General features: G+C 38.1%; 1 protein-coding gene across 1 annotated transcript; it reads right to left on the bottom strand.

The window, feature by feature from the left end:
- Positions 1 to 1,592: 1,592 nt before the first annotated feature.
- BMX (BMX non-receptor tyrosine kinase) lies at positions 1,593 to 10,982 on the bottom strand. Its single transcript, XM_064645614.1, is given in 11 exon segments — positions 1,593 to 2,144; positions 3,118 to 3,259; positions 3,805 to 3,814; positions 5,147 to 5,255; positions 6,182 to 6,248; positions 7,970 to 8,062; positions 8,064 to 8,175; positions 9,016 to 9,178; positions 9,909 to 9,970; positions 10,393 to 10,518; positions 10,882 to 10,982. Coding segments are annotated over 11 exon segments (1,062 nt in total). The 3' UTR covers positions 1,593 to 2,067.
- Between the last annotated feature and the right edge of the window lie 555 nt (positions 10,983 to 11,537).

The following is an 11,537-nucleotide window of genomic DNA, read 5'->3' as shown; positions in this document are numbered from 1 at the left end:
AGACAAGACCCTTAAATGAAGCAGTTCAAAATGGTAGGCAGATGATACTGATTAACTGCAAACTAGACAGGAATGCAAAGGAATGAAAATACTTTTTAAGTTGACTACCTATACCACATATTCTATTGCCTTAGTAACCCCAAACCTTAGTCCTTTAGCTGAACTTTTGGGATAACTAATTCAAGTCTATGTGGTCTTCCTTCCTACTTACTGTGCAGTAACACAAAAAGGGAATGGCAAAGCCTGAAACAATCAAATAATGCAATTAGTCATGCCAGCCATCTTCAGATTGGTTGTTAAGATTAACTTTTCCATTATGACAAAGCCTTCATTTCAATCCAATAATTTTAAAAGTTGTGTTATGAATCAAAAAAACACCATTCACAATTGTCAACATATAAAGCCACTAAAAAAATACAGTGGGATGTTGGAAGAACATAAATAAAAAGACAACATTTATATGAAAAAGGTCAGCTACGTGCATTAGCCCCACCCACAGCTCACACCCTCTGTGCTAGGGGCTCCCTCTGTCTCCTGCTTTCTCTGTGTCTGCACTCCTTCCTGACCCTTTCTCTGGGTCAGCACTCCCTGACCCAGCCTGGTCCTCAGGCAGCATCATACCATGCCCTATCTCTCCCTCCTGCATAGCCTCCCGTGGCCCCCAGGCCTGCATAGATTCCCACAGTCATTTGCATGACCCCAAATGCTGCTTTGCCTCAAACACACACACAGCTCTCCAGGTAGGCAAGGATGTGCTCTCTGAGCCATCTTCCAGTGCTGAGACCAGGCAGTGCCAGCAAGCACAGTTAGCTCTAGCTGGCCAGAGACCTTCATTTCTTTCTCCCCTTTCCCCCTATGTCTGCCCCCTGGATTTCTTACTCCTTAGGTTCAGGTGAGCTTGAACCAGAGCTGCAGAGAGGTCCCTGCTAGGGCTGGGCCAGCTCCACCAGGGAAAGGGCAAGCAGGCACCACTTGGACTCTTAGAGACACTGCATGCTGAACTAGCTCAAATATAAGGAGAGAGAAAAGGATTATTTTTTTCAGAGCTTACTTTATTTTAAACCTTCTTTATTTTATACATATTAGATCAGCGTTTTACAACTCTCTGTGTCTAAATGCCTCTGTCATAATTATGTAGCTTCAGAGGTATCTGGTATCTCTAGATTTGCTGAAGTTAGCACTAATTTTTGTAGTGCTATGCACATTTGAAAGTTAGGTGTTCTTATTTAAATGCTAACATGAGGAGCCGAATTTCAGATCCTCAGTAGTAAAATATTTGGCTAAGCAATTATATTAATAGCATTTTCAGTTATCTTCAAATTTTTGCTCTTCAGGTTTTATAGCGATCAGCAAATTTACCGTTTACTATTGCAATGACTGTTTTTCTCTTTTACCTGTAGCAGAAAGCAATAACACTCTAGTAGATGCCACATATGTTGCTAAATTGCAAATATCCTTGATATGTAGCTCAGAATGAATTCCAAATCAAATGTACACCCTGAGGGCCAAATCTAAAGTCAATAATACTGGTGAGAAAACAGATATAATATTTCACCAGTGGTAATTTCTAAGTAATTGAAAGTGAGACTTTATCTATTTATGTCGCTGTCACTTGCAGCAGTTCTAAGTTTGACTTCAGGTGTCAACTTCAAGTGATTATGAAGAAAAAACACATTCAGATGAGTTATGATAATCAGAAAACCTAACAAGCATGTATTTCCCTGTTTACATTACCAGTTAAGGCCAAATAATGACAGCTTGGAAGCACTGAAGGAGTGCACATAATTGGTATGTATACATCTCAGTGCCTGAGAATTCTTTTGAAAAAATGCTAACGAAATGAATTATATTCTTCCACAGTATCCTTCCAAATTGCGCCACCCACAGAGTGTCACGAAAGCTTTCTCCATATGCTTCTTGGTCAACTCCCTGATTAAATGAGAAGAACACTAATATATAGCATAATAGGCATGGCTAATGTCAGGCAGATTTCAGATGTAGCTCTCGTACAGAAGGCAGGTGATATGAAACCAGTATGCACAGTCATCTGTTTCTGAATCTTCTTTTTCAACCTCTGTTGCCTTCTCTCAATGCCTCAAAAAATGGTAAGAGCTGATAAAAGGCAGGGTGCTTTTCTGGTAGTTAAATGAAGCGAAGATGATGGATATAGTTGTTTCATTTTAAAATAATTCAAGTACTGTAATTTGCATTGGTTTCTCTTGATTTTAGCATGCAAAAATTTGTAGACAGTGATGTTGCTATGAATTTCTGCATGCTAAAATAAAATTAAAGTTACTTTTTATATATATCTTATGTTGTGATAATTTAATCTGCTTTACTTGTACTAACATGCCCTCAAATATAAGTCACTTTTCTCATTTTCCTGACAATTATATTAAAAAACCCAATAAAACATCATGGTCATTTCATGGTATCATCAATAATGTGTAAAACAGTTCTTTGTTGCTGGTGAGAAACAAGTCATGGTCTACAGACAGGTGATTAAAATTTACATGAAGAAGAACAATAAATCAGAATCATTTTTGGCACAAAAGATGCAGATCTCTCAAAATAAAATGAGCATGATCAGCATTTGACTCACAGCTCCTAGACTCATGGGTGGGGTAACACATTTCTTCTCCTTCTAAGGGTAGAGTTATTTTAGGTCTCTTCTACATCTGCTGTTTAAGATCTCTGTATAGGAAGGCAAATATCTTTTATTCTGTGGTGGCTAAGATAGAAAGGACAAATGACCATGGAGATATACCAGTAATGGTCCTGTAATCATGGAAGAAATTTGGACAGTTAGTTTAGCTCAGTCACAGTTTTTAATCCATTAAAATTAGGTGAGAAGAATCTCATCATGTTTATTTTGTTGATGTTGAAGGGTATTATGATTAAATACACGCTTCTGAAATGAAGCCAATCTTCCTTTATGACCTGTTTCCTGTATTGACAATTTCCTGAGCTAGATACGATATAGAATGTTCTACATACAAGCAGTGGCTTTTATAAAGGATATTTTTCCTGTGAAATTCAGTTCAGCTGTCAGCAGGGACTCCTAGTGGTTCCTATTATTTTGTTTTCTCCAGTTTGTATGAGCAGATATACATACCTCATTCCAGCAGTTGTCCATTATCTAGTAGATGGTGTTTGAAACCTGTTGTGGTCTATAAAATCTGTATCCATGAGAAACTTTCTCAATCACTGGCATACTATATTAAAGCTCATAGGGCTGCTTTCCCAAAGTGAACACCTCCTACATTAAGACATGAAATGAAAGTCAAGAAATGCAAGGTAAGTCCCTTTTCACAGAACAAGATACACATGCAAGATACAACTGATCAGACTCAGAGAATATTGTCCAAAGAAAAGTATCGAGGTAACTGAAAAGTGTGATTCTATACACAAATGTAAAACAACTCCTGCTGCAGGGGAAGATGACGCTAGGTTATAAAGTTAGCTATAAAATACATTTAATGTGGACAGTGATGGACTGAATTTTTTACAGAATATGCATAAACATCTTCTTATATATGCCTGTGTGCGCACAGAGAGGGAAGGAAAAACAAAATGACAACTATAGGTATCCATGTTTTTATAAAATAATAAGAAAAAGTTTGCTGTGTTTTCTGAGTGGGACATATCCCTTTGGTATCAGAAAGTTTTCCAAATACTTTAAAGTGTCAGCTGCACATACCTTTAAAAACTGGTTATACTGAAGCAATAGAAACACTGGACAATACCATAATCATCAATTCATAATTAAAGCTTTTCAAGAAACAATTTTGGTTGTAACTGAACATATGTGAGACTCATGCCTACCCTAAAGTAAAAAACAAATGGTGAAATATTTATTTTAAAATGATATATAATACTAGCTGCATTTTTTTTTTCTTAGAAATTTTTGGGATCTTTGACTTCCCTCCAGCTTGAAGACTGGAGCATTGTAGTGTCACAGTGAGATCAGAATAAAATGGAACCTGAATCCCAGCTTTCCTTGATGAGAACATTAAAACCCCCAAGATTCTTTCTTCTTTGACATCTGCTTTTGGGATATGAATACATCAGTTCACTTTTTAAAGACTGATTAATTAATAACAACCAAACAAGAACTGACAGATCCCACTCTCCCCTTGCTTCCACTGCATCAATGGATAGTGTTAAAATGAGAAAAAAAATCTTCTATGGAAAAATAACATTTCTCATTGAAGTTAATGCCAATATTGAAGTTAATGACAGTAAAGCCTGGGGCCAGAAGTTAATCGATAAGAGCAAAAAGAAAACATTATCACCAGAAAATCCAACTTCTGATATAATTTTATAAATGTATAAACAACTTGTAAAGGGCATGAAGGAACTCTTTCTCTGCCAGAGTCATTAATACTGGGAGACTAGCTGAGGTTAAAGATAAGAAGCAGCCCAGCATTTGGAAACACTTCTATCTGCTTTATTCACCATTGTTCAATGTCAAGAACAGTGGGTTGCCAATCTTTCATCAACTTGACAGCTGCCAAAATTTTCCTGCTGGAGGAGCAGACCCAGATAAGTGGAATTCAAGCCTGTTCACAAAAGGTTCCCTTTCCTTTGACACCTTCTGAAGACTTTAAGAAACACTGAACAGACCCCAGGGATTTGTAAAGCATAGCTTGAAACCACTGAAGTAGAAGTTCAAATGTTCAAAATTCCTGGCTAGAAAGTGATCTGCAAACAGATATACTTTTTGCTGAGATACAGAGTCCCAGCTCTCACAGTCTCCCACAGACAGCTTATGTACAGAGTCCACTCTGACCTCTGGGACATACAGAAAAGCCCTTTTGACTTGGGCAGCACTGATTTATGGTCTAAAGACACCAAAGATTACACTTGATCTCCACTGCCAAAATTTACTTTACTATATTAAACACATATGTCGCAAATGGGGAGTGGGCAGAGTTTCTATTTGCCTTAAAGAAAAATCTAAGGGCTAAAAAATTCCAAATAGGATAGGGCTTGTTTGCATAAAAATATTAAACAAGAACACAAGCTGTAACTGCTTTTTACAATCTTTCAGTGTGTTAAATGTCTAGAATTTCTGCTTAATAAGCTGATGAAATCCAAATGTAATGCCATATATACATACAAATTCATGTGTCAAATTCCATACATACCAAAGGCCCATACATCTGACTTCCTGCAATGAAAAACTTTGGATGTTGACCACTTCACTGGAAACTTGGTTCCTAGAGAACTTATATGCGGATCATCCAGAACATGATCATCCAGAACACAAGACAAGAACCAAACTTGGTTGTGATTGAGTTACAGTGAAAAACTTTACTGCTTCTTTCTTGTACATCACAATGTTCCTAAGAAAAGCCTAGGCAGAATCTTAAATTTCCAAAGAATACCTCATAGAGGCATTAGCTATAATCTAGAACAGATCATTGCTACCAACTTACTAGAGAAATAACTCAGAATCATAGAAACACCTGTTGTCAGGCCATCTAGCCTGGCCTCCTGGCCTCCTGATCAAATAGCATGAGAGCAGGTCAGCCACGACTCTGTGTTGCTAAGTCTTAAAAGCCTCCAAAGATTACCATCTTGTAGTCTCCCTGACCAGCACATTTCACTGTTCCATCACTTTCCTGGAAAAACAACTTCTCTTACTATCCAGCTTGAAGTTCCTGAGCTGCAGCCTGTGGCCTATATCTGCTGTTATATCACCTGGCACAGATAAGACTTATTTGGCTCCATTGGCTTTGTAAGTAGTTACAGGCAGCTTTTAGATACCCTCTTATCTTCCTCTTCTCCAGGCTAAGCAGCTTGCTCCCCTCAGCCTCTTCTCAGAGGACATGCTCTGTAGGCTGCTCACCCTTGCCATTGAGGCAGCTATTAATCACTTTATCTGATTAAGCTATTTGGTCCCCAAATTAGGTGAAAACCTCATACACAAAATAAACTTTGAGATTTCTTTACAAACATGACTAGTGAAACCTCTCAGCTGCGATTTGCCTTTAAAACTTAACTTTTTGAGACTGCGGAGTGACCCTATTCTTCTTCTAAAATGTCTTACAGTCATTAATGGAAAGGAGACACAAAGAGCTGTATCACACTCTTCGGCTTAACTTTCCTATCAGCCAGCTGATCAATGCCAGTAAACCAACATCAGAGCTTCACCAGGCTCTCAGTTCTCTCACTTACCGAGTCGTCTGGAAGTCAGATACTTCCACAGTAATTTTGCTGTCAACCAAACAGTTCCTAGCAGCCTTTATTGGAGAAATGAGAAGAGATGAATGGAAAGAACCTAAAGAGGAGCAAATAACATTAGGTATTTGGTGTTTGCTAATAATGTCTGCCCTCTAGCATTTCAGTGAATAATGACATCTTTGATTGATGCAATTAAGCTTGAAACGGTAAGGGAACAGTAAGTGGCTCTCTTGTTTCACTTTTTGACTATTGATTGAAAAACATTCTGTTCCATTATCCCAGCTTTACAAATAAGGACTTTGAGGGATGAGGAAACAGAGGTGAGAAATCCACATTCACCTAGAAAAACAGCAACAGAGCCAGGAACTAAACTCTGTCTTTCAAACGGCTTCCTAACCTGGGCTCTTTTCAGTCGTTTCAGAATTTACCAAGGCATCAAAAAGTGGAAAACATTGATTGGATTATTTGCAATGCACTAAAACCAGAGTGGAGCAATGAAAGGGGACTGTAACAGCTTGATTTATGAGAAGTTCAATAGAAGCCTAGTTGTGTAAATGATCACTTGAGAACATTTATCTAAGGCTGTATTCTCTGCATGCATACTCGTTAACTTCTGTGATACTGTTTGTATCTACAGTTTTCAATCTGAAATCAAGCTCCAGTTTTATATCTGTTTTCCCATGGTTTCCCATGTTTTCAGGAAACTGACTTTATATTTGAAACTTGAATTCTGCTACTTAATTTGTCTGATATTCCTGATTTCTGAATTGAGCTGTGAAAATTGGTGAGGTATGGATTTAACAACTGTGTTTACAAATAAAGACAATTCTTTGAAAGCATCAACAAGACAGTTAAAATGCAACTAAACCTCCATTTCCCCATTGGAAAATGAAACAAGTCTGTAACATAAATAGTCAAAAACCTACCAACATATTTTTATCTAGAGTTAGAAGGCAAAATATTGCTACTGACTCTGAAGCACAATGCACCAGAAATTTAGTTAGGTTCACTGTTAATAGGCCAATAAAAAACCAGCTTATTTCCCCAAAGAATGGCAGCATTCTTGAAAGGTAAGTTTTGCATAAACTTTAGGTACAAGTCCATAAAAGGACTGATCCCCTAATCAAAAGCAACTTGAAATACTTGCTTGAAAACGGGCAGATAAATGTATTTTAAAGAGCTGGGCAGTTGCAGACTTTCAAATTCTGTTCCTGCTTATAATGCACCAAATTCCAGTTTATCCTAGTAGTGTTCACACTCGTTTTATTCTAGCAGAAATAGTTCCCAATTAGATAAATCCCTAACTCATTAGAAACAATGTAAGTGACCCAAATCTTTAACATTGCATTTCTTTCTCCTGGAGGACTACAGCATCATTGGACAGAACCCTTTATTTCAGTGGGCAAATTTTCCAGTTGAATGTCTGTGCTGTGTACACATTAATCCTTGAGCCCAGAGCCCGTAAATGCAGGCAGCACAGTATGCAGTGCTCTAGAACCTGTCAGCTCTGCCCTGAAGCAGAGCACATTAGAGTATATAATAGCCTGAGTTGGAAGGGACCCACATGGGCAGTGCTGTTTACATGTGACTTTAGTGCTGCTTCTCCAGAGCTGCCTTGTACTGAGCCAGCTTTGTGTCTCTGTTCAGCACACCACAATGCTTTTTGGGGTGAGTGCCAACAGAGCCAGTGCATCTGTGGCTGATACTGAGGCGTAGAACTGACTAATGTTGGGTCATGCCCCTGCCTTCCCTGTTCCGCTTCTCCTGTGGGATAGATTACCAAGTCTCCATGTATGAACTGACTGATCTCCAGAAATGCCATAGCATCACAAACATCATAACATACTTTCAAAAAAGCTAAAGGGTAGGAAGGGTTCCTTTCCATGACTCCTTAGGTGGCTGATCAAATAGTCAGTCACTAAATAGGCAGGATATAATTTTGAGCATACATTGTACAGTCTAAAGTGTTTGGGATTATTAATTTTCCTGAAATAAAGAAAAAATCAATTAATAAATAGATATTACTGTACATTTCTCTAAGTTTTGTTCTTCAAATATCAATATAATGTATTGAAAGAAATTATTGAACCTGGATACAGTCCCAGCTCAGCCTTCAGATACTCCATTTCAAGAAGGACTGAGTGTCCTTCTTCTTATTATTTTGAAACTTGGTATTGATGACAAACAAAAGTATTGATGAAAAGACAGTATTGTAGCCAAAACCTGAAATAGGATTTAGCAGCACAAAAGTGTGGCCTTACAAAATTTTCACATTCAGAATCCAGATCCTATCAACTAGTTAATTGTCAGGAATGTAGTGCCTTCTTTCAGGATACAGGATATCCAAAATATTCTTGAATTCATATGCTTCAACTATCATCTTGTGGGACTTCATTGGAAATTCTAACATCTTTAACTCTTTGGAGTCAGAGACTGAAACTTCAAGTCCCATGTTTTTGTTTCCGGTGTTTCCTGGTTATTTGTCGGTCTCTCATTCCTACCTGTGGGATCTCATTCCTGCCTGTGGGATTGCAGGAACAGCTTTCTAACTGTTTATGTACAAATGCTAATGAAGCATAGTTTTACGTGGCATATGTGAAAGCTCTGAAATTATGGAAAACTTTGTAGATGACCCTATCGATCTTTGAAAGTTCCTTTGATAATACTTCAAATATCCTTTGTGACTCCTTTTAGCCTGTTTCTAATGTACTCACCATTACTTAATGCTATTTATAAGAAGAACTCTTTCCTGTGTGTGTTATACATTACTGATTAATGTTTGGAGAGATCATTATTTCCAAATAATTAAGCAATGCCATAGCTTACATCATGGCCTGAGCTTCTATGGGTTCATCTTCTGCTCCCTCTTTAATCCTCCTTATAGCCACTTCATATTTTTCCTTCCACTTTCCCTGAAGCACCACTCCAAACTGAGCACTCTCTAGCTCTCTCAACAGGACAATTTTTTCTCATTTCAACTCCCAAATTCCTAGTGGGAAAAAAAAATTCCTTTAGTGGAAAAACAACAAACAGTGGACAAATGCAGGTGCAGTATCCCTCCCAGGCAGTGCTGTTTTCTCTGGAGAGTTGCAGCACTGGAGTAACATACCTGTCTCTCAGCTTTGTGTTTGAGTTATGGAAACTTCCTATGAGTGTTGTTTGCTACTGCTTAAATTTAAGCCTTATGTCTATAGATTTGAACAAGATTTATGCATGAAATCACAATGTGTTTTCATATAGGATATCGGAGAACAAATATTACTGTGCCAGGTGATGTGGCAAAGGGAAAGAATGGCCATGGCTCAGATGGGCTGGGGAAGGAACCTTGCAAGGACTTGCACAGTTGATATAAGACATGGCATAAAATGCCTTAAAAAGGGCACAACATAAAAGTTGCTACAAAATGCCTTTGTACAAAATGCCCTGAATGTGGACAAAATGCACTTGTAGGAAGGGATACACTATTTCATAGAACCATAAAATCTCAATGCTACACTCTGCAAGAGAAAATTACAGAAGGAACTATTGACTGAAAGACCAATTTCACCAAATTCTCCCATTGCCTCTTGCATGGACAAGCAGAAATGGCCACCAAACAAAGATTCTGTAACCTCCTGACTGTAACTGCAAGACTGAAAGCAGTGAAGGTCATTGTTCTCTGGTTATTCTTTTCTTGGTGGCCAAGACACAAGTTTCAAAAAGGAAAATTATCTTCATACAATTTCCTGATGAAGCTGTGGTTGAGACCTTATTTACTTTTGTAGATACTGCATGCTGGAACCTTGTCACATATTTATAAAGAAAAACTGTTAAAGGTCACAGTATATACATGGGTTTTCTGAAATAAAAGAAAGTAAAGGGAAACAAATACCTCCCTCTCCCTACCATATTACAACCATCCAGGTAATGACAGAGAGTCAATATTCAATATTCAGCAGCTGCTGCATCGTGACACCAGATTGAAAATTTTCTGTGTTTAAGGGCTGTTTCAGCAGACGTATTGCAAGATGGGGTAGTTCAATACCAAAAAACCATTGTACAGCAAAGTTAAGCAACATTGATTGTGAATATGTTAGATCAAGTTACACCCAAACTCTCCCAAAAGATGGCTCAGTATTTGGAACGTTCAGTATTGGAAGAGATTCACCATAATGCTGAGAAGGCCAGACGCCTAAGCCAAAACCAATCAAGTAGAAAGAGTACATAGGATAACTGGTGAAGTTGTGCTGATGGTAGTGTATAAGTTTGGGAATTGATTCAAAACAATAATTTTCAGCAAGGTAATACTTGTGCTCAGGGGTTTTATACACATGTAATATTTTACTGTTCCTTTTTTACTTATTAAAAACATCACAATATGTAGTATATGTCAAGACCTTGCAAAGTGCCTTCCAGTCCAAGTGTTAATAGATTAGTTGTCATGAGCTGCAACACTTCAACTGGCCAAATAACAAAATATGTAGTAGATGTCTCCAGGAAAATTGTTACATTTGCCTCAGCCTACTTTCCTCTCCTTAGCCCCCCCGGCTATGCAGTACAGGCTCAACCCATTGGAGACTTCTGTGATACACTTTAATGTAGTCTGATGGTTAGGACTTGTCTCCCAACAGTTACATCTTAAGCAAAAGACTTTCATATTCTGCCCCAGCAATAGTTCTTACATCCAATTTGGAACATCTTCCCTTCCCCTACTCCTTCCCATTCCCTCTCCCATTCCCTTTTTCATTCTCTTCCTTCTCTCTCGCACTTGAATCTCTGCTGTTCCCCTGGATTATGTGCCTGTTACACGGCATTGTTCAGATGAGAAGATTCTGGACCTCTGTTCCCCCATTCAGGGAGCCACTGTCATCTATGAATTCAAAGAACCAATATGAGCTGAATGTGCCCAAGGTTCATTTTTTAATACCATGTAGAGATTGTTGTTGACCTGTCACAGCAAGCAGCATGTCCATAGCATGCTCATAGAAATGTTACACTTTCTTGGGATATTCACTCAGGAACCTTGCTGAATACAGACGTAATACACATTCCTGCTTTGTAATACATTTGGCTAAACTTAAATGATAAAAGCACCTTCTTTTCCCCAGTTAAATAAAAAAAAATTAAAAAAAGAATGAATAATTTCCAAGAAGCAACAAGGTTGGGATTAATTTCAGTGAACTTTAGCCTTTTACACTGTAATGTCCAGAAAGGAGACATGACTCATCTGAACTCCTTTAAGGACTTCATTAGAACAAGATGAATAATGCATGAGAAGTCTTTCTTTCCAGTAAAAAGAGGGTTTAGGTAACAGGTTGTGGTATCCCACTATAAATATTTAAAATTAGGTGAGTTCTACTCCAGCCCAG

The sequence above is a fragment of the Pseudopipra pipra genome, chromosome 2 (genome assembly GCF_036250125.1).
Source record: "Pseudopipra pipra isolate bDixPip1 chromosome 2, bDixPip1.hap1, whole genome shotgun sequence".
Taxonomy (NCBI): domain Eukaryota; kingdom Metazoa; phylum Chordata; class Aves; order Passeriformes; family Pipridae; genus Pseudopipra; species Pseudopipra pipra.
This window is presented reverse-complemented; position numbering and strand designations above follow the sequence as displayed.